We start from the raw sequence: 21640 nt of genomic DNA, 5'->3' as shown, positions 1-21640 counted from the left end.
GGATGACCACAGGGCAGCCCCAGGGCCCAGAAAACCAGAGGATGGACTGGGGACAAAGAAAGGCACCACGGGGGGCGCAGCCTCCCCCCCACCGTGCACCCTGCAGGCCCTTAAGGGGCAGAAACCATCCCGCCACGGGGCCTCACCGGGCAGGGATGGCGCTGATCGGCTTCTTGTAGATCGTGATGAGCTTGTCGAGGACGACCAGGGCGGTGGTGAAGACGCGGTAGGAATGCAGGAATGTGTTCAGAAAGTCAATGCTCAGGAACCGCAGGTCCGTCAGCCTCTCCAGGAGCCGTTCCACGCTCGCATAGCGGATCTGGAGGACCTTGCAGGAATTCATCGTTTTACTGAACCTAATGTCAACATCATCACAATACAAGCTGGCATCAGACCTGCAGAGAAACAAGATATCTGTGGTTCCAGCCTGGGACGAAACCAAGGGCTGCTGAGCGAGAGCAGCTGCACCTGAGACGTGTGGGGCCACGGAAAAGGGGTGGGGGCTCCTCGGTGGGCAGGAGCCTCGCGCACGTGGAGGTGCCATGGGAACGCTCCCGGGGAAAAATGGGAATTCAGCCCCACAAAGTGGGCGGAAATACTGCACAGTGCTCAGCAGGCAGATGGAAAGGGTCGGTATCTGCCAGGCCATGATGCCTCCTGAGCCTCGCCCAGCACCGGTCCTTGCAGCAACGCAGACTGGGGGCAGCAGCAGGGCCGCACACCTCTCCCACCCACCGCGGGGTGATTTGGGCAGTACCGGGGCGCTCAGCCGCGGGGGGAGCTGTGCTGGAGCGGGGCAGGGCAGCGGCCCTGCAGCACCCGGCCGTGCCCGGCTCTGGCAGCACTCACTTGATCATCTGGGGAACGGTGACCTTGGAGTTCTCCTCGAAGGCGTTCATCATCAGCCCGTTGCAGCGGATGTTGTCCACGCACTGCAAGTGACACGGGTGGGACGTGGGAGAGGGCAGCAGCAGTGAGGACAGCCCCCATTTGGCATCCCCCCGAGCTCTGCGAGGCCCCGGCTGGCACAGCGTGCTGCCAGGCACTGGGCACCGCAGCAGACCCCAGAAACCCGTGCTCCCCCCTCACCGCCCCCACTGAGCTCCTCTGTGCCCACACTGCTGCAGGGCGCTGGGCAGGGACCCTGTGGCACCTCACTGCTCCCTCCCAGCACTGCTGGGGACCGTGGTTTGGGCAGGACAGGGACTGAGCCATCGCACGGCATCGGGACAGCCCCGCTGCGGGGCAGGGGACCGGGTGCTGCGGGGTGACAGCAGCCAGGAGCCGTCAGCTCCCTGCCATGGGTGGGCACCAGGAACCAGCCCATGGCTGGCCTCGGGCACTGCTGCTCTGCAAGGGGACGCAGGCAAGGACACGGTGGCTGTGAGGCAGCCCCTGTTGGATAACTTTTCCTCATCCTCCCACCTGGGAAAAAAAGTGTCTTTGAAGGCATTTGTCCAAAGGAAGCGCAGAGCAGGCACAAAGTGTTACCACGGGCAGGACTCAGAGCAGAAACCCACTGCAGGGCGCACAGCGGGGCACGGCGCAGCCCCCACCGACCTGCTGCAGCCCTCGGCCCCCTCCTGCCCCACCTCCTCCTTTTCAAGCACCTCCTCGCTCCGGGGCTTGGCAGCTCGGTCCTACCTGGCTGATGTCACTGGTCCAGGCAGCCTTCTCCTGCCTGGACGATGCCACGAGGATGACTGTGAAAGATGAGGCATCTTTTGGCTCCACCACAATTTTGAAGTCGAGGTGGTCGATGTCTTGCCCCGACGCTTTTGCTTTGGAATAGGAAAAAACAAACACAGCGCTTTCAGGAAGGTTTCTCCACCCCATTTCTCCCCAGAATACGCTGTATTTAAGGCTTTTTTAAGGCTCGTTGCATTTGGAGGGTTGTCTGGGGTGAGGACACGATGGGTTCCTGAGAAAGGCTCTGTGTTTGCCAGCTCAAGTCTGCACGCTACCAGCACAACGTGGCCTCGTGTTTGGGCCCAGTGCTGTGTGCCAGGGGAGAGTCTGGCTCCAGCTGAGGGTTAGAAAACTTGTAATGAGGACAGGAGAAAGGGACCTGTGCTCTTCTGCAACTGATCTGTAATTAAGCAGGCACGGCTGAGTGTCCAGCATCTTTGCCTTTTTGGACTGAGCTGTGTGGTGCTCGCTGCCTGCCTGGGAAGGATTATTTGCATACGTGTGCATCTGTCTGGTACACAGTAACTAATTTACTTAATTACATTCAGCCAGGAGATTATGACTTCCTTGACTCTATTCAGGACCTGAATCTGCTACAGGAGCTCTGTGCAGCCAGTTTTACCCCGCACAGAGGGACTGTAGGAGCTTCCAGGGGGGAATTTCCACACCAGAGGACACCGGCAGCACCGCGCACGCTGCGACCGCCCCCAGGGCCATGGGGGCACAGAGGGCACCTACCGTCCTCGTCGGTGCTCTCCTGCTCCTCTATCAGGGTGCAGTCGATGAGGGAGATGACGCCGTTCTGCAGAGCAAGGGTAGGAGGTCAGAGGTGGGACAGCAAACCCCAGCCCTCCCGGGGCAGGAGGGGGTCCCTGCCCCAGCCCCCCGCTCACAGCCCCGCTCCCCAGCCCAGGGCCGGGAGGTGCCGTGGGGCTCCTGGTGCCCCCACCAGCACAGAGAGAGATTTGAGTGGAAAAAAGCAGTTTCTGACTGCTGGGGCGTCAGTTTTCCTTGTACAACCGATCAACTGTTTGTTTATAAATTATTTAATATGAGCTTTAAATTAAATTTCCCAAAAGTCTGTTGTCGTAATTATCAGCTCTTCGCCACGGACTGTAATTTTTCAAACTGATAATTTAATGCCAGTAACGAGCAATTTCTCTACGATTCTTGCTCAATTAACTGCAAAACTTCTCCCAACAAAAGCCTGAGTCTTGGGAAGGGACCGGAGAAGACTGTGAGTGCTGTGCAGAAGCCTAGGCTGTAATTTAAGTTTCTCGCTGAATAGATTGTCAGGGCTTCTGCTGCAAGGCACCTTCCTTTGCCGAGAGCTGGCAGTCTCTCGTCTTTGCACATGACTCAGCTCACACACCGCCGACAGCCACCCGGCCACGTGGAAGGAATGTGATCGCCCGGTGCCCGCAGGGGGCTGCAGGCACGCGAGGGTGTGCTGGAGCCCGAGGCCCCCCCGTCTGCCCCCGGTGCCTGGCGCCCACCTTGGTGAGGTGCAGCTTTCCTCCCGAGCCCCGGGTGCAGATGATCAGGTGCTTGGAGAAGAGGAAGCACTGCCGCTCGCCCTCCTTCCTCAGCGAGAGGGACCCCAGGCGCCCCCGCGTGATTTTCCCCTTCTCCGACATCGGCACTTGGATGAGGGACCCTGCGAGACAGAGGCACCGTCCCTGGCTCCGCCACCACCGGGCATCGGCGGGGATGGGGATGGGAACAGGGCACGGTCCTGGGGCCGGGCAGTGGCAAGGGTGACTGCGAGCACAGGACTGGGACGGGACCAGCAAGAGGTTATTGTGGCCCCAGAGACCGAGAGGGCACCGGCTGCAGCCCCCGGTCTCCCCCGTGCCCGCCACCAGTCTGGGGTAGGAGCCCAGTAACAGCAATGCACGCTGTGCCTCCGTGCTGCGCTACACCACGATGCTGAGGCTGCCTGACAGGGAGGAGCTTTGGGGCAGGGAGAAGTGGAAAAGGGGCGAGAGTTTGGATTTCAGAGCTCACCAGACTGCGCCTGCCCAGGGTGGGGGCCGGGGGGCGTTGCGTTAAGCGAGGAGGGGAGGAAGGTCAGCACGAACACGGTACCTTGTCTGACAAAAGTCTGGCTGGTATCCAGCAGAATCTCACAGCCCTCAATAATCATCCTCTCTATCGCCAGATTTTTCCGAATATTTTCGGTCTCGCTCACTTCGTCGTGCATTATCCTGAAGGAGGGAGAAGAGAAATGCGGAGTTGGAGTGAAATGTGCCCAAGCTCACCCAGTGGATCCCTTCTGACACCCTGGAGGGCTGCACTAGGTAGGATTACAAATGAAGAGATATCAAGAGAATTATAGCCCTCATCTGTATTTATACAGACAGGCTCTGGAGCTCAGGAGATAACCTAGATATTGGTCCAGATTACACCTCTAGATTTCTAAAGATTGAAGTGCTTCTTGTGCTCCTGTCCTTGCTGGGAAATCACGAAATTGTGGCTCAGGGCAGACAAATTCCCCCTCATCATGAAACCACCTCCAACGTCCCCGCTCCTTGAGGAGCAGAAAAGGGATGGAAACTCAACATGAGCGGGCTCAGGACTGAGGACCAGTGGGTTTGGCACAGAAAATAGCTGCCACTGCTTCATTTCTCAGCCTGCTGAAAGCACCAGACACCGAGTCCCGGGTGCCTCCAGGACATGGAGCCCCTGCCCCATTGCCTCCCCCTGCCCAGCCCCAGAGCCCCCGGCCCAGGGCCCCCCAGCAGCGCTGACCTGGACAGCTCTTCCAGCTTGGACTTGGCATAATCCAGGCTGTTCCTCTCCACGTGCTCGTGTGGGGTGTGAGCCAGCAGCTCGTGCAGCGTCAGGATGTACCGGGGGATCTGCAGCACAGCAAACCACAGCAGGGCATCAGCCGTGGCCGTGGGGGGATGCGGGTGGGCTGGGGGCACACAGAGGGCTCTCGGTCCCCACCCGCTGCTGCCTCCAACCCCCTGATCTGGGAGGTTGTGAAAGCTCCCAGACTCCTTGTGCTAAAACTCAGCAACGGGAGGGAAGGCTCTGGGTCTGCCCAGGACCCTGCCGTGCCCCATCTCTGTCCTGGCAGCGCGGGGTCACCCCCACACCCCCAGCCCAGCACTGCCCGAGCAGCTGAGGCTCCGTACGGGTTCCAGCCCCTGCTGATCCTTCCCCACCACCAGATGCTTGCCGTGGGGCTCGGGCTTTGCAGCACCACGTTGTGCCTCTGGAGCCCACGGTCACCTGGAACATGGGATAGGTCAGGAAGGTCTCCAGGGTCCTCTCCTCGCAGTCCGGCTTGGCCTCGTAGTGCTTCAGCAGCTTGTCGAAGTCGCGGTTCTGCTTGCAGTGCGCCAGGATCTGCAGGCTGTACTGGTGGTTCCTGACGAACTCCTGGTAGATGTTCAGCATGGGCAGCAGGATGTCGAACAGGTCGGCTGCGAGCAGAGAGGCGCAGCAGGGAGGTGGGCGCGATGCCCCTGCCCCGCCTGGCCTGGGCTCTGCCTGCCGCTGCCCCCGGCTGAGCACGGGGCTGGGGCTGCAGGGCTGGGGGCTGCAGGGGCTGGGGGCTGCAGGGCTGGGGGCTGCAGGGGCCCCCACACTGGGACACCCAGGACATGGGGACCTGAGCATGGCTGGGATGAGTGCACGCACCCCATGAAGAGCCCCTGTCAGCTGCTAGCTGGGGGACTGATCAGCACACTCACATCACAGAACTGGGATCACAGAAACTGGTTGGGTTTTGGTGGTTTTTGTTGTGTTTTTTTTTTTGCTCAAGCCCTTGCCTCCATGCCCGACGTTACCAAGGCCCAGGGGCTGGCAGCGACGTGCCACCAATTAGCAGAAAGTCTGCCCAGCCTCGTTAGGACGAGCAGTGCAAACCAGAGGGTGGGGCACGACCCGCAGCAGGGGTGGGGTGAGGGGCACTCACCCAGCACGAGTGTCGGCCAGCTGGATATTCTCGCTTTCAGGCCTTGGTAAAAGATTTGGTGCAAAAACATGATCGTTTCGCTGGAAGATAAACCCAGAGGTGGAATGCAGATGAACGAGAAGCAGATAATGAATAATTAGACCAAACCACTGACCCAGCTGGGGCACAGGGGAGCCCCCAGGTAGCCCAGGGACATGGCCCTACAAGGGAGGTCCCCTGGGGCAGGTAGGGGATGGTGGGCGAGGACAGAGGAGCCGCCTGGAAGCTGCCCTCAGACCCCTGGCTGTGTGGGGACGAGCCCCCTGCTCCTCCCAGCCCAGCCCCACAAACACATCGGGTTCTCTGTGCACAGCCCCACAAACACCATTAATTTCTCTGCACAGCCCCACACATCGCTCTGCAAATCCCGGTCCCCCCAGCTCAGGCTGGGAGCTGATTGGGATTCCCCTTTGCTCTCACTTCTGCTCCCTTTGGGAAATTGATGCCTTCTGCTGCTGTCTCATCTCTGTTTGCTGGATTTGTTTAATTTCCAGCGGCTGATAAATCACCTTGGTGCTCTCCCCGTCAGGCAGCCCTACCTACATCCCTGCCCAATGTGCCTCATCCCCCAGCCCTGCCCGGTGGCTCCGGTTGCTGCACCGCGCCGTGCCAGCTCCCTGCCACATGCAGCCACGCTGCCTCCATCCCCTGTGCCCTGCGGGACCTTTCCACCCCCTCCCAGCACTGTCACCGCAGATATCTCCCCAGCACACCCCCACTTGCGCCCTGCATGTCCCAAAGCCCTGCTGCAGGCTCCGGGGAGCACCCCAGCACCCATCCCTGGGAGCCCCGAGCCTCCCCAAGCGCCCCCTGCCCCGTGCCCTCTGACGAAGCCCCCAGGCTGGCCCCACCTGTTGAGGAAGATGCTGCTGACATCGTCGTGCGTGATGGGGGGCTTCTTGGAGCTGGCTGCCATCCGCAGGGGCCGCAGGAAGTTGTTGACGAGGATGTGCAGCTGCTGCACGTACTCGGCCTCGGCCTCCAGCATGCTGAACACCACCTGGTTCCTCTTGCGCATGCTGTCGGCGTGGGGGGACCTGATGTAGTCCTGGATGATGGTCTTCCACTTCCTGCGGCACAGCCAGCCCCGCAGGAAGCTCTGCACCTGCCGAGCGAGTGGGGGCTTTCATTCATAGGGGAATTTAAAACCCCTATGGAAAGAGAGGCTGTTGCGTTAACTCCTGCACCCCTGCTGCACAGACACCGTGCCAGGCACCTTCCCACAGCAGGACCATGGACCCCAAACCCAACCTAAATGCAGGATTCATGGCCTATGCCCTGCAGGTGCCTGGGGAGGCTCCAGGGCAGCACCCATGCCTTGATGTGCTCGCCCTGTGCCGCTGAGCACGGCGTGGAGCTGGAGCAGGGCGTGCAGTGAGTGGCGCCTGCTGTGCAGCACGGCGTGCTCTCACCAAGGGCAGCCAATTTGCAGCAGGTTTCACTGCAGGGGCTGTTGCTTCCTGCAGAGAATTCTGCTTGGGCAGTGGTTTTTCTTCTTAAAAACACAAGGGTTAACCACAGCCCCTGGAGAAGTGGCACGTAAGAAGGCGCGGTTTGTGTGTGAGCTGGCCACGGCTGCTCAGTCACCAGGGGAGAGCAGAGAGCACCTGACGGAGCAAAGAGCCAGCAGAAGGACGCCCAGATTTACAGGGCACGTTCACCTCCTCACAGCCTCGATGAGCAGCAATGATCCCTGGTATATGCTCGAGCAGCTCCCCCACAGCCTGCTCCAGGAGAGCAAGGATCGCGCTTCCAGCCCTCAGCCTGTCCCCGCGGGTCCCCCGGCTGGGACAAACCTTTTTGATTTTCTTGATGTCGCTGTCGTCGTCACTCGGAGCGCTGCTCTGCACGGACTGGATGCGCTCGTGGTCCTTGAGCAGGGAGGCGATCTGCGGGCACAGGGACAGCGTGAGTGGGGCTCGCTGCGACCACCCCAGTGCCCCTGCACCGTGCCAGCAGCCGGCACGCGCTCGGGATGCCCTGAGGATGTGAGCATCGGGCTCATTCTGTCCTTAGTGGGACATCAGCGAAGAGCCAAAAGGGGACGTGTCCCACACCCATGAGGTGCTGGAAGCCTCCCTGCATCACCAGCCACATGGCACAACTGGAGACCTTGCTGGGCACCAAACACCAGCTGCACCACTGTTGCCTGCGGGCACCTCCACATGCCGTGCTGGAGAAGCGAGTCGGAGAGAAAGGGGCAGAAAGATCTAAAGTCCCTGAAGCTTGCAGAGAGGGACAAACTTCGATTCAGTCACAGCTTTACAGCACAAATTTGGCTGAATCTATTTTTAGCTTTACGCATTTGAATTTTTAGCTTCTTGCTGCCGTACCCATCGTCCTATCCCCAGCGCTGCAACTATTCCTAAAGCTACAGGGAAGGGTAAGAGAAAACAAAAAGTGCTACCCAGAAAATAAAAAGGGTCACACGAGCCAAGCGTGTGCTGGTCTTTGGAGAGCTGGGCTGGCAGGAAGGAAAGGTCCGTGAGAGCACGGCTGTCCTGCGGGCGGGCAGAGGCAGAGCTGCTTCTGCCGCACGGTCGCAGCCCAGGAAAAGGAAGTTATTTCTACAAATTTCTGAGCGTTTTAAATGAATTGCCTCTTCCAAACTTTAACAAAATGCCACATTTTTCATGCAATCATTAGGTAGAAAATGCTTTGTGTCCCTCTGATCACTGTCTGTGAACGAAGCTCAGCAGTGCTCGTGGATGTTCTGGATCGAGCCATGACCAGGGGAACCCCCGGAGCCCTTCGAGACCCCACATGGCCATGGGGTCACTGCAGGCTTCCCCTGTTCCTGTCCCTAGAACTGCTTTTGGGAAGAGGTGGCTGCGAGGCCTCCAGCAGCTCCTCTCCCCTCTGCTCTCACAGGGAGCCTCAACTCTCCAAGCAGCGCCTGCACCTCGAATCTCAGTGCCTGCCGGCACCACCCCATGATCCGCACCCTGGCTGGCAGCTGTCTTGTGATTAGGGCTGATCAAACACAGCTTCCTAAAAAATGAAGTGGGGTTATTTTGGATTCCCTATCAATTAATGGCTGGAAATAATCCTTCCCAGGGCTGGAAGTGAAGTTTAAGCTGTTTGGCTGGTGAACAGCATGGGAAAAGGACTGGGGGTTGGGGGGTCTCGTGCTTTTTGGTGGTTGTTGTTTTGTTTAATTGAGTAAGCAAAATTTGCACATTAAAGTAGAAGCTGATCATTTGATCTCTACTTCAAAGCCTGCAGATGAGTGAAAAAAAACAGCGCAAGGTAAAAGCCCAAGTACCCGTGCCCGGGGAAGCGCTGCGGAGCTGCGGCTCCCTCCAGCCCCTGCCCCGTGGTTTTAACCCACAGCCCCGGGCTGGGGCTGGGCGCTGCGACACCCGCACCTCCCCAGGCAAAAACACCGACGGGCAGCAGCGAAGCCTTAATCCTGGTGGGAAATGTGATGGGAACTTGGCCCACGGTGGGGCCAGAGGGGGACAGGGACGTCACGTAATGACACACCAAGCAGGTGGAGGGCTTGGGCACCGCTCCTGCTGCGCTGGAGAGCACAAACTCAGCGATGCCACGGCTGCTCCTGGGGCAGCCCCAGGGGCGAGGAGCCGATAGCTCCAAGCAGCAGCCACAGCACCTGGCGGCACCCGTGCTGTGCAGTGTGGGGATGCCGGGGGCTGCAGCCCTGCTGGGGGGCAGGTGGGTGGCAGGGGACACGCTCAGCCCTCGGAGCTGGCTGCTGAGTCACGGTGGTGCCTCGGAGCCTCGCCTGCCCTCGCCCCAGCCACTCAGCCTGCCCACGGCCGAGCTGCTGGCCTCGAGAGCAGCTCCTGTTGGAAAGAGAGCCCCTTCCAAGTGAACTGGTTTATTTACAGCGTGGTTTATGTTAATTCCCTGATGTATTTAGGTTACCAGAACGGCTGCAGCTTGCAGCTGGCAAAGGCAGCGTCCCTCCCCAAGGCGATCCAGCCTCCCCGTTCCCGTTCCCGTTACTCCTGCAGCTCTGCAGTGCCCGAAAACACCAGGCACAGCCCGCACAGAGGTGTCCAACCATGGTGTGCATGATGAAAATTACAGAGGGCAAAACGTTACAGCAAGGAGGCCCCATCTCTCCCCAGTACCTCATACCAGGACTCGCCAGCCCCTTCCCCAGCCCTCTCTGATGGAGCAAACGTTCCCCTGCCCCAGCAGTCACAGCCACTCATGTAACAGGAACCCCAAATTCTGGAAACTGCTCCATGCCCGTGACACCCTCACCCCTCTCTGCATGAGGATCAGGCTGGGGTTCACTAAACAAGTGTAAAAACATGACCGAGGTGCCCACAGGACCACGGTCCGAGCCCAGCGCAGCGAAGCCAGGCTCCGTACCTCTGCCTTCAGGCGCTCGATCTCGATTTCCCCATCTTCAATCTGTTGTCGAAGTTGCTTGGCAACAGTTTTCTCAGTTTCCACAATCTGAAGTAAATGGAGGTACTTCTGCATCAAAGCCTCGTGCTCCGTGGCCAGGTTCCTGTAGCTGCAGGCAGACGCGGCCGTTAGCACGGCTCCTGGCTCCCTGCTCCCCACCACGGCCCCCACGCCTCCCCGGGGACCCCACCACGAGCTGCTTGGGCTGGCTGGGGTCGCATCCTGCCCCCCTGGCAGCATGGGTTTTCCACATGCTTGGGGGGATGCACAGGTAGCAGGGCATGGCCAAGGTTTGCTGCTGCGGTGCTTCCATCGCTCGCTGCTACCACTTTGGTTTGGGACTGGTCAAGGAGGAGAGGATTTGGGTTCCAAGGGGGGGTTGCAGACAGTAAAGATAATGCAGATTTTAAGGGAACGGCAGGGCAATAAAATGAAACAAAAATCATGACCAAACCTCTCACTGCAGGGCCCGCAGCCCTCACCTGGCGTGAGCGATCGCCGCCACCCACTCGTCGCAGTCCTTGGCGTCCTCGGTGCGCAGCTCCAGGGTCTTCTGGTTCTCGTGGGTGAAGTTCACGGTAAAGTAATGCTGCGGGGGCAAGGGGGGGGTCACTGCTCGCTCACAGGGCCGTCAGGAAGGCCCCTTATGGTCAGCCGCACGCTGCTTGGTTTTAAATAAAGCCCTTGGAAGTCCTGTCTCGGGAGCACGCGGGGACATAGGGCCATGGGGAGGGGGAAGATGCTGCCGGCTGGCCAAGAGGCTCAGCCCCACCGCGGGCACTGAGGGAGACACGAAATGCTGGGAGGTGACGGCTGCTGGGCAAATGCTGTTTTCAGCCACGTAAAAGAACCACAGCCAGGAGGCTGAAGCCCTGGACAGAGCCTCGCCATGGGGAAGGGGCTGAGCAGGACTCGGTGCCGGACCCACCACGGCCCCTGGTGCCAGGGCGAAGCCGCGGCCCCACGTGTGGCAGCTCCAGCGCCGGGCGGCTCTCGGGGCCGGCAGCATAGCAGGACGCGGCACGGCAGCTATATTTAGCCTCCCTTGACATTTACAGTATTTGTGTTAATTGTGCTGGCGGTGGCAGCCCGCGCTGGCTCGCGGTTTGTGCCGTTGGAGCGCTTGCTGCTGTCTCCTTGGAGACCGGTAACGCGGCAGCGCCAGATCCCACCGCCGGCGGCTGGACCAAGGCGAAACCCACTGGGAGCAGCTCCTCCTGGCACCAGCTCCTCAGCCGCTCAGCTTAACACGGGTCCTGAATTAACGGGGCAAAAAACAACTCCCAACAAGGACAGGGCTGATGCAGCCGCGGCTCTGAGGATGGCGGGCAGCGAGCACGAGCTCCTGCACTTCTGTCCAGGGAGCCCAAATGCTGCTGGAGCTGTTGGCTTCTTGAGCCGTGCAGGTTGTTGGGCCTCCCTGGTGCATGCCCAGCTCTCTTATACCCCTTCCCCTGCAAACAGGGCTAACTAAGCAGCTTGTCCAGTCCACAAGCCCAGAAACCCTCCCCTGGAGCACAGGCCCCAGGAGCATCCCCAGCCCCACAAGGACACGGCCACAGCGCTCCTGGCCCTGCCACCTGCCCGCGAGGACGTGCTTGGGGGGCAAACCCAGCTCAGCCCCCACGTCCCCGGGGTTCCCACTGCAGCAGGATGTGTGCCGGGCAAGGCTCACAGCACAAATGGCCCCAAAAATCAGTGGTGTGTGTGTGGCAAGCAGCACCAATCCCCCTGCACACCAAGGGGCTGCTGCCCCCCGGCCACCCCTCGTGCTCCAGTGCCAGGTCCTGGGAGCCGCGAGCAGGGCGCAGCTCGCGCTGTCACTCCGTTACCCACAGACAATACCCAGGAAGTGCAGCGTGCTCGGAAGGAGGAAGTTATTTTATATTTGAATAATAAAACTCCCACCACCTGTTATCTCCTCCTGAATTATGAGCCTTCTCTGTTATCACAGCGACACATCACACTCGACAGCCCGGGAACATCTCCAGCGGCGCCTGGAGCCCGAGACAGGGCTGGGGCATGGGGCAGGAGCTGGGAGGGCACCAGAGCAGCACCGTCCCCTCCCCACAGCACCGTCCCCCCCCCCCAGCACCGTCCCCTCCCCACAGCACCGTCCCCCTCCCCACAGCCAGACCTCCCAGCCCAGCTCCCCGCAGGGCCAGTGCAGGCAGCCAGACCGTCCCCACACCACCACCGCTCACATTTGCTCCTTCTCAGTCCCTTTTCTGCTCATTTGCCGACCTCATTAGCTCACAGCTGTGGAGGTACTTAGGAACCAAATCACCTTTAATCAAACCACCACTCACTCTGCTTTCTGAGAAAGGAGACAGACGCAGCTCCTCAAGTCCCTCATTATGGGGCATTTTGCAGCCTCCCCGTCCCTGCGGTGCCTTCTGCAGCCTGCGGGCTCTGGGTGCCAGCTGCAGGATGCACGCCCCCCCCTCCCCAGCACTGCAGAGGTTTTATCCCTTGTTTGGGGGCAGCAAGTCTGCCTGCAGGGCGACACGGGGGCATTTCAGGTCACAAAGCAAAACATCGCAAGAAAGAGCAAGAAAGCCACCAGCCCTGAGCCCGCAGCGGGACAGAGGCAGCCCTGCGGCCGTCACCTGCCCTCTGCAGGCACCGAAAGCCCCAATGTGCAGAGCCCCTCGGTGGGTGCTGCCCAGGGACCCCCACTCTCTGCCCGCCGAGCAGCCCTGGGGACGGGGCAGGCTCCCTGCAGCCTGAGCCTGGCTCAGCACCGCGTCCCTGGCAGGGCTCTGCAGGAGCCAGACCCTTTTTCCAGAGCCCTGAGCCACCCAGGCATCACAGGGAGCCGGCTGCAGGCATTTCTCAGCACAGGCAAACAAGGCACTCTGCTTTCGCCTCAGCCCCCAAAACACTTCACTCAAACACACCGAGATAACGCAGCCCGAGGCAGACACCGGCATGAAAAACCTCAGCTCCCGCAGCCTGGCAAAGCCAGCACCTGGATGCTGAGCGCTGCTGCGGGGTGCTGAGCGTGGGAGCAGCCAGGACCACGTCTCCACTGCACAACCGCTGCTCCTGCGGGGACCTGCGGGACCCCGCTTGCCCCCCACCACCAGAGGTGTCCCCACAGCCCTGTGGTGGCACGGAGCAGGGACCCAGCCCGGAGGGACCTGCCGCAGCCCCGGGACCCCGAGCCCCTCTCCAGAAGTCCGCTCCCGCTGCCACTTTGGCAAGGTCCCCAGCGCCAGCGCGGCTATTTTTACTGAGACAAGAGGACAATAGCAAAATGCTGCTTGGGAGCTATTTCTGCTTCCAGAATCTCAACAAACGACTTTGAATTAATGAAGGAGACTACCCGAGTGATTAATGTGCAGGGCCTAGCTCCACAGAAACGTCCTCCCTCATGTCTGATGTCCCCGGGGCTGGCGCTGCTGGCGCAGCCGGCGGCTCTGCCCTCTGCCAAGCAGCGTGCCATAGAGGCAAGGCCTGGGTGGGCACACACTGCTCGCAGGGGCTGCGCTGGGGGGGGCATTAACAGGGAACTGGTGCATGGGGTCCGACTGCTGAGACCGGGCAGGCTGAGCAAGGGGCTCCGTCCTCACCCCGGGACCTGGGGACAGCACCGGCACTGCAGGTACTGGGGACAAAACAGCCCGGTCTGCAGCGTTCAGAATAAAGGAGAAGGGAACAGCAGGGGCAGACCTGCCGTAAGCAGAAGCACTGCTGTTGGCCCAACCACGCTCCGCAATGGTTTTGTTTCTTACCTTTTACTAAGTAAACACATTAAAAAATAAATTAAAAAAAAAAAAGGTTTAAAATCATGCATTGTTTCAAAAATAGGAGATTGAACTATTCCAGACCTGGAGCTGAACGCCTCTGGGTGCTGCTGCTGGCTCAGCACTGAGCCCTGGTGCTCAGGAGTGGGTCTCAGGACCCCTGAGCCCTCCGATGCCTCAGGTGCAAGGACAGGTTTAATTACCAGCCGTGACTTGAGGCTGCAGCTCTGTGCCCAGTGCCACCTCCCAGCTCCAGCGGGTGCCAGCAATTCACCGTGTGGAGCAGCTCTGCCCGACCTGGCCGTCCCGTGGGGCTCCCCACTCGTGGCAGGCGCTGCCCCATGTCCCACAGTGGGGTGCTGCCCCCTGCACGGGGACACACGTCCCCTCGTCGCCCATGGCACGCAGGTACGCGGACGCCTGCTCATGCTGCTGACGGTTATTGCAGCTGACATAAAGGGCAAGGGAGGAGAAACGGCCTGCTTTGGATGGATGAGTCTAAAAATCCACAGCCAGCACCGGCAGCTTTTAGCTTCACTGACCTACATACCGTGGGCGCTGGGGAGACGGGACCCGTGACTCAGACGGAGAGGGGCGGCCGGGCAGCTCGCTGGCTTACAGGCAGCTATCACAAAATAAAACAGAGGCAGCAGGTTCCCTCCTGTGCCGCAGGACGTGCTGTAAGGGGCTCACACACGGGCACTTCGGGCAGGCTCTGAAGCTGTGCTCCTATGCAGCCAGGGAGCGCAGCCGTCACCTTGGCCTTGGAGGGGGCACGAGGGGCACAGCAGCACCCCAAACTCCTGCGCCAGGGCACAGAAGAGATGCAAACCTCTGCCCAGCTCCATGTACGAGCATTGCCATCGCTGCAATGCCTCCGTGCCCGCATGTTTGTGGGAAATGTGTACGCTGTGTCTGTGCTGCCGAAAACACGCAGCTCCAGCTGCTGAGCCGAGGGACCAGGCTGGGGAAGGTTCCTCCCTCCTTTCCCCTGCCCCTCTGGCAGATTTCACAAATCTCCTGGATGAGAACGTGTGAAAGACAGGGAAGGACTGGCTTAAAACACAAAGCCACCAGGACCACCTGCAGATTGGTGAGTAGTTCGGGTTTACAGTTCACAAACCGTACTTTATGTTCAAAACTTCAGATTTCAAGTAAATACGCTCAGGTTCCTAATGCCCCGGGTATGAAGGCGGAGTTACTGCCACCTTCATCTCATGGCAGAAAGCCTGGCTGGAAGCGCATGGTTCTAGAAAACTGTTCTAACTCCAAGTTCATAAACACCCAGCTGGACAACGGGCAGAGAGCCAGCGAGCCACGGGAAGGAGGCTGACGGGGGAAGCCAAGCAGCACTCTGTGGGCCAGGAGGTCTCCTGCTCTGAAGCAGCCCATACATCTCCCCCCAAAAAAATCACACTGGAAAAAAAAATCCTTTAAAGTTTTGAATAGTGTTTTGCTTTTCAGATCTTCTGGTTTTGTTTCAGATGTGAAAATGCTCTTGGCCTTTTTCCTTTATCAGAAACCACGGTGTAGTACTGACTTCCAGTCTTTGGTGGTGAAAACACCCTGATGACCATTTTATGACTTCGGCTGGGGGTTTTGATGCACCAAACCACTTTTTTCAACAACCCAGCAACCTGGCAGCTCCCGGGGCAGCGGGGATCTGAGCCACCAGTGCTGAGCTTTTGGGACTGGATCTGCCAAACCCTGGGGAGGCGTTTAGTGCCTGCACCCCTCCGTGGCTGGGACAGCTGGGGACTTACTACTGACCATGCAGTAACCAAATATACCTGGAACACCACCAAAAAACACCAGCTTGGAATACCCACACCAAAGGAAGCCGTGACACAGCACGTCATTTGCTCTCCTGATGTTCTGCGAGCTGTGGATTTAGGTGGATCGGAGACTTTAAAAAAAAACATTTGTAAACGTGTAGACCAGCACAGCCCCGAACACCACGGGCAGATGACTGCTTAATGTGTGCACCCTGCTCAGCCTGGCCACAGGCACTGCAGATGCTCGTGGCCCCCCGCTGCCAGCAGGGTCCGGGCTTCAGGGGGGTGCCGGCAGCCCCAGCAGTGCAGCCCCACTGCCAGCTCACAGCGAGCTTTGTCCTGACCAGCTCATGTTGTGCTTACTGCTGGGGGGATAATTTATTCAATGACTTTAGTTCCTTTGTTTGCAGAACATCTGTAAGAAGAATTTTTGTCCCCCAAATTCCTTACTGGGATTTCTATGAGAAATCTGGGGAACGGCTTTTTATCCTATGACAAAGCCAGTCACCGCAGAGGCAAGGTGTCCTGTGCTCGCTCACAGCTACCTCGCTTCATCGCGATCAGTCACACAGATCACATTATATTATCCTGTCCTTTGAATAAGCATAATGTGAATAATCAGAGAGACTGCAATCAGACAGCAGCAGGCTCAGACGGATACCCCCAAGAAAAATCAGACTTTTCTAGAACACGGCGAGCGCAGTCCCTCCCCGTGCAAAGCGCGCTTGGTACAGAAACTCAGCTGCTGCCGGATTCAGGGCCGATGACAGCATCTCCATGCGGCTCGCCGAGTGCTGTCTCCACGCAGCCCTGCCGCATGGCCCGGCACCCACTGGTTTTGTTTTGCTGCGGCTGGCAGCCGGCCCGCGGGAGCGCCCTCACCCCACGCCTGCCCCCCGAACACCTCCCTGAACAAGCTGCTGGTCCCCGCGGGGAGCCGTGTGCCCTGCCCACAGGCCCAGCGCCGCTCTCCCTTTCCTGCTGCTCATTTTGGGGCCACGTTCAAAGCCGCTCGTGGCTCCCCTGCCACTGTTCCCACTCCCACTGCCCACGGTCCGGGTGGTCCCCGCCAGCTGGGACATGGCACAGATCCCTGGGACGGGTGCTTGTCCATTCCCACCAGCTGTACTTGCAGCTTTCCTCCAGTTCATCCACTATCACCCCTTTCTGTGGGCTCTGTACCCGTGAGCTCTGCCGTGTGCACCCTCAGGGAGCTCCCCGTGCTCCCCATCCACCAGCGGCAGGAGCGAGGGCTCAGCCGCGGCTCCCAGCCTGGCCGGGGTCGCTCCCTCCTGGCAGCGCAGCACATGCTCCGTGGGCACCGGCTGGGACCCTGCTGGAGGACGTGGGGTGAGGAGCACACGAGGACAGCACCCATGGGAGGGCAGCTCGGGGGGCTGGAGGTGCCCCAGCACCTACCCCTCCCCTCCAGCCCCATGGCACGGGGATGGTGCTGCCGGACGGGGTGCCCTGGTGCCCACAGTACCTCTGGTTGGCACCCACAGCTCCTTGTGCTGCTGGTGCTGCGGAGAGATGTGGTTTTCTCACACCCTCCTCAGCTGTGCAGGGAAATAAATGAGCAGGGTGGGATGGAGGGGAGCAGAAACCCACCTCGAGGGGCTGGAGGGAGCTGCTACCACTGGCCCTCACCGCCCCACCGGGCAGCTGCCCAGCTCCCCTCCAGCCTCGCATCCCACAAGATGTTTCCTCCAGTCCCCACTGCCTCCCCAGTAGCACAGACAATAAATGTTATGCCTATCACCGGCAAAAGCTTAAGAGATGGGGGAAGAAAATCCAGAGTTATACGCCATGTGCGCACAAGAGCAGCCTCGCCTTTGTGGGAAAAAAGCCTCCTCGCCTCAGAGTGCTCCCGAGTTTCAAGTCAAGGGTTTTCGCACAGCGCTGCCACTTGACTCAGCATCATCTTGGCTCTCGTCTGAGCCACAGAGGGCTGCTGGTGGAGCACTCATGGCACCAGTGCAGGCCTGCAAACCCGCCTCGAACCGTGTCCCCCTCCCTCCTCCTCTGCCCCCCGTGCCTCCCACAGCTGTGATGTGGCAATGCCAAAATCCCCATAGCCTCGTCCTCGCTGGCTGCAGGGATGGGGACAGCAGGTCCCAGGGGAGCACCTGGCCCAGGCACCGATGGGGGACAAAAAGGGGGGGGGGGTCACCCCGCAGGGCCGGGCACCTGCCCACTGCCCTGTCAGATCTGCACCCCAAAGCCCCCCCAGCACCCCCTGGCAGCCGAGCAGTGGGTTGTCCCCGGGGCCAGAGCCTGGCACCCCACCCAGACACGAAATATTTCGCAAAAGCAAAGAGATTTGAAGAAAATTTCATCTGCAGAAACACAGGCTAAAAGAGAGGAGTTTCCAGAGGTGCCCAAATCCCCGTTCAGTGCCTCTGTTTTTCAAATAACTTTGCTCCTTTATTCTCCCATGTGCTGCATGCTAAAAATACACTGCATTCACAGAGAAAAAAAATCCACACCAAAGCAAAATACATGAACATTAAAACAGAGAGGGTTTTGGAAGACCAACTTTTTAAAAAATTCTCTTTTCTGGAGAATCTGAAACCTTCCAGGTTTTACCCCAGTTACGAAGGACTCTAAATGTGAACCTCCTCTGTGAAGGGAACCCTGTCCCCCCGGCCTGACCCACAGCTGCCTGGATGGATGAATTCCCTCAGAAAACAATTAACGGCGATGATGGGCAATGCTAGAAATTTCCTCAGCACCTTCCTTCCGAAGAGCCACCAACGCTGAACAAGGCTCGGTACCAGGTGAGCTGGAGGAAAACATCACATCTGTTCTGCAGGACTGACACCTTCCTCAGACACCTGCCGGCTTTCCTTGCCGTTTGCCTTCCTTCAACATCCTGCACAGCCCAGGCTGCAGACCTGCACCATGAATATTCTGCTGCTTATCTCATCTGGTATCAGATTAATTCGTTGCAAAGCAGTGGGTATGCAAGTGTTCGAGCGCTTTCATTTAAAATTGTCCCGGTGAATTCTACAAAATCACGAGCCAGGTGCTAGCCCTGGGTAAAGCAGCCCTGGTCAGGGCTTTGCAGTACTTGGTGTGGCAGGAGCTCACTGCACCGCGTGGCTGCAGCCCCTTTACACCAGAGGTAAATCTTCCAGGTGTGTTCTGAAAATGAAAGGGATGGTGACGGCCTCCCCTTAGCGTTTACCTGACAGAAAATCCCTCCTGTACAAACACAAAGAGCCAAAACCTGGCTAGCAAGCTTGATTTGAGCCAAACCAGGGATGAGCAACAGCATCTATTACGCTGCCACGGGGGCGCAGCTGACAGACCAGGACAGCAGCGTGACCCCCCTGCGGACACACGCCCCTCGCTGCTGCTGGAAGCAGACCACGCAGCACGCAGGGGGCCACTCGAATGCAAGAGGCAGGACTGTGAGAGAAAAAAACACAATGGTATTTCGGTCACAGCAGTGAGATATTCCAGTGATCCTGCTGGGAGTGCCAAGACGTGCCAGGCCTGCTGGTGCTGCACTGCCTCGCTGCCGTGCAAGGGTTTCTGGAGTGCTGAGCATGCCGTGCTCAGCCAGAGGTGATTCGGTGGCTTGTTTCCTTCTAGCCTGTCCCTTGGCCCAGCCGGGTCGCTGCGGGGTCCGTCCCGCAGCCCTGCAGGCATGCTCGCCACCGTTTCACCGTGAGCCTGCTTAGCCAAAATTATGCAAGACCTGCAGAGCTGGACCCGAGATGTGCGGTGCCTCCTGCGAGCACGCAGCCTGGGCTTTGCACGCCGGGAAAGGCGCCAGCACTGCTCCTGCTGAGGGGCTTCTCTGCGCCCTCCAACGGGGGCACTTGGCTTGGTGCAACACATCACATTTGGGGGCTGAATTCATCCACAGCGAGCCAGCTCCTGTCCACCTCCCTGAGACCGGGGGTAATTTTGGAAGCAGTGGCAGTGATGGATGGGGATTTGTGTCCCTGGGTTAGAAACCCCCTTCCCACTTGACACCAAGCCCTGCGCTGCCTGAGTGCTTGGATGGATCAACCTCCAGCAAAGGGCCCCACACAACCGAGCCAGAGGTCTCCAGCACATCCTGCAGTGCTGCTAGCGACCACCCCACTGACCCGGGGGGTCAGCCTGCCCTGTGGGCTGCCGGGGAGCCCAGGGACCCTGATCCTTGTGGGGCCTGGCAGCGGCTGTGCTCCTTCAGTGCCATTTCCACCTGCAGACATTAGCATCTGGCGATGAGCACTGCAGACAAGTAACAGCCCTGCGTGTGGCATGTGGAGCCCCCGGCTTCTGCCGTGTCCCCGGGAGGTGGCTGTGCTGCGCTCGCTGGCAGGCTGGTGGCAGAGGCACAGCGTGGCGTGGGCAAGGAGCAGGCACGGGCTGAAATCCCCGTGAAAGTGGGCCCTGTGCCACCCCCACGCTGAGCACTGCGCTCCCATTTCCGAGCTGCCCGCTCCGAGCGGTGCCGGGCCGTGGGTTCCCTCGCCGGGACCTTCACAAGCGCCGGGGCCGAGCCTTGCACCCGCGGCCGGCCGTGGCAGAGGACGCCCCACGCCCGTGGGTGCACTCGCACACCCCGGGTTGCCGCGGGCTGGCGAATTTTGCAGCCGAACGGCCGAGCCCCGGTGAGGATGGAGCGGCCCCGCGGGGACCCGGGGCTGTGCCGGGGCCGGGTGCCCAGCGGCAGCGCAGGAGCGAGGCGGCTCCGTGCCGCGGACACGCGTGGAGCCTCGCTGCGCAAAGCGCGGGCCGCGGCCGCCGGGGGGCGCATCGCGCCGCAGCCCCGCCGCCAATTAACGGCAGCTAATTAGCCGTGACGGGGCGGCACGGGGGGCTCCGGGCAGCACCCGGCCCCCCCCCCCCCGACGAACTCCCACCCGCTGCCCCGGGGCGCGCCGCCAACGCGGCCCGGCGGTGCCCGCTCCGGGCGGCCCCCCCGGTACCCACTCCCCCGACACCCCCGCTCCATCCCCGGCCGCGGTCACGCGTGGGCAGGTCCCGGGCGGCGGCGGCTCCGCTGCGGGGCAAGGCGCTGCCGGGGGGCGCGGTGCCCGTCGGCGGAGCCCGGGGGGGGGGACCGGGGCCGTGCCCCGCGGTGCCGGTGCCGGTGCCGGTGCGGGGCCCGCCGGGCATCCCCCTTCGGCTCGGCCGGGCCCCGGGCACCCACCTGCTTCTCCAGGGAGTCCTTGGCCGTGAGGGAGGGCTTGGGGGAGGGCGCCCGGTCGCAGACGCAGCCCTCGAGCAGGTAGAGCCCCGAGGGCCGGGAGCTGGAGTCGGTCTCGAAGTAGAAGAGCATGTTCTGCAGCAGCGCGAACCACTTGGTGTGCCATTTTGTGTTGTCGGAGCTCCGCTTGCTCAGATAGCCCTTCCTGGCGCCGTCCTTCTTCGCCAGCAGCCCCAGGTAGGTGACGTGCCCGTCATTCAGCCGCATCCCCTTCTGCATCGTGGCGGCGCCGCCGGCTCCTCACATGGTCCCCGCCGGGCAGCGGGCGGGCGGGTACCTGCCGAGCAGCCGCAGCCCCCGCGCCCGCATCAGCGGCGCCCGCTGCCCCCGGAGAGCCGCCGGCCGCCGCGCCGGCTCATGCCGGGCCGAGCCGTGCCGTGCCGAGCCGCACCGAGCCGTACCGAGCCGTACCGAGCCGTACCGAGCTGTACCGAGCCGTACCGAGCTGTACCGAGCCGTACCGAGCCGTGCCGTGCCCGCGCAGCGCTCGCCTCCCGCGGCGCCCGCGGCGGCAGTGCCGGGGGAGCGCCGCGTCCCGGAGCCGCGTCCCCCGCGGGCGGCGCGTCACGTGATGCCGCCCCGCCGGTGCCAGCGCCGCCGCCGCGGACGGCGGCACCGGGAGCGCCCCGCGCCGGGGATGGCCCTGCCCCGCCGCCAGCCGCGGGGGCGGCCGCGCCGAGCTCCCCCGAGCCGCCCTCCGCTCCCCTCCGCTCGCCTCCCCGCCGCGGGGCGCAGGGCCGGTAGCCCCCACACACCCGCCGCTCCCCCGGGGCCGCCCCGGCGGGCAACCGGGGACCGGGACCGGGAGCGGCTCCGCGGGGCGCCGGGAGGGAGCCCCGGGTAAAGGGAGCCCCGGCGGAGCGGG

General features: G+C 61.0%; 1 protein-coding gene across 2 annotated transcripts in view; it reads right to left on the bottom strand.

The window, feature by feature from the left end:
* The window catches only part of RASGRF1 (Ras protein specific guanine nucleotide releasing factor 1), a 31395-nt gene extending 10174 nt beyond the window's left edge, over window positions 1-21221 (bottom strand). Inside the window, exons 1-14 of one of the 2 annotated variants that reach the window (XM_084531774.1) lie at window positions 20719-21221; window positions 10522-10628; window positions 10001-10148; window positions 7453-7545; window positions 6508-6761; window positions 5618-5697; window positions 4930-5123; window positions 4441-4550; window positions 3778-3896; window positions 3186-3346; window positions 2428-2491; window positions 1645-1781; window positions 850-932; window positions 147-356 (exon numbers count right to left, since the gene is read on the bottom strand). In XM_084531774.1, coding sequence (XP_084387900.1) covers window positions 147-356; window positions 850-932; window positions 1645-1781; window positions 2428-2491; window positions 3186-3346; window positions 3778-3896; window positions 4441-4550; window positions 4930-5123; window positions 5618-5697; window positions 6508-6761; window positions 7453-7545; window positions 10001-10148; window positions 10522-10628; window positions 20719-20994 — 2036 coding nt within the window. In that variant the 5' untranslated portion in view covers window positions 20995-21221. Of the gene's footprint in view, window positions 1-146; window positions 396-849; window positions 933-1644; window positions 1782-2427; window positions 2492-3185; window positions 3347-3777; window positions 3897-4440; window positions 4551-4929; window positions 5124-5617; window positions 5698-6507; window positions 6762-7452; window positions 7546-10000; window positions 10149-10521; window positions 10629-20718 lie in introns of both variants that reach the window. The other variant, XM_084531773.1, reaches the window with a different exon arrangement.
* Between the last annotated feature and the right edge of the window lie 419 nt (window positions 21222-21640).

This window comes from Aythya ferina (assembly GCF_964211825.1).
Source record: "Aythya ferina genome assembly, chromosome: 11".
NCBI classification, from domain to species: Eukaryota; Metazoa; Chordata; class Aves; order Anseriformes; family Anatidae; genus Aythya; species Aythya ferina.
The sequence above is the reverse complement of the archived record's forward strand: the minus strand, read 5'-3'. Positions and strand labels throughout refer to the sequence as shown.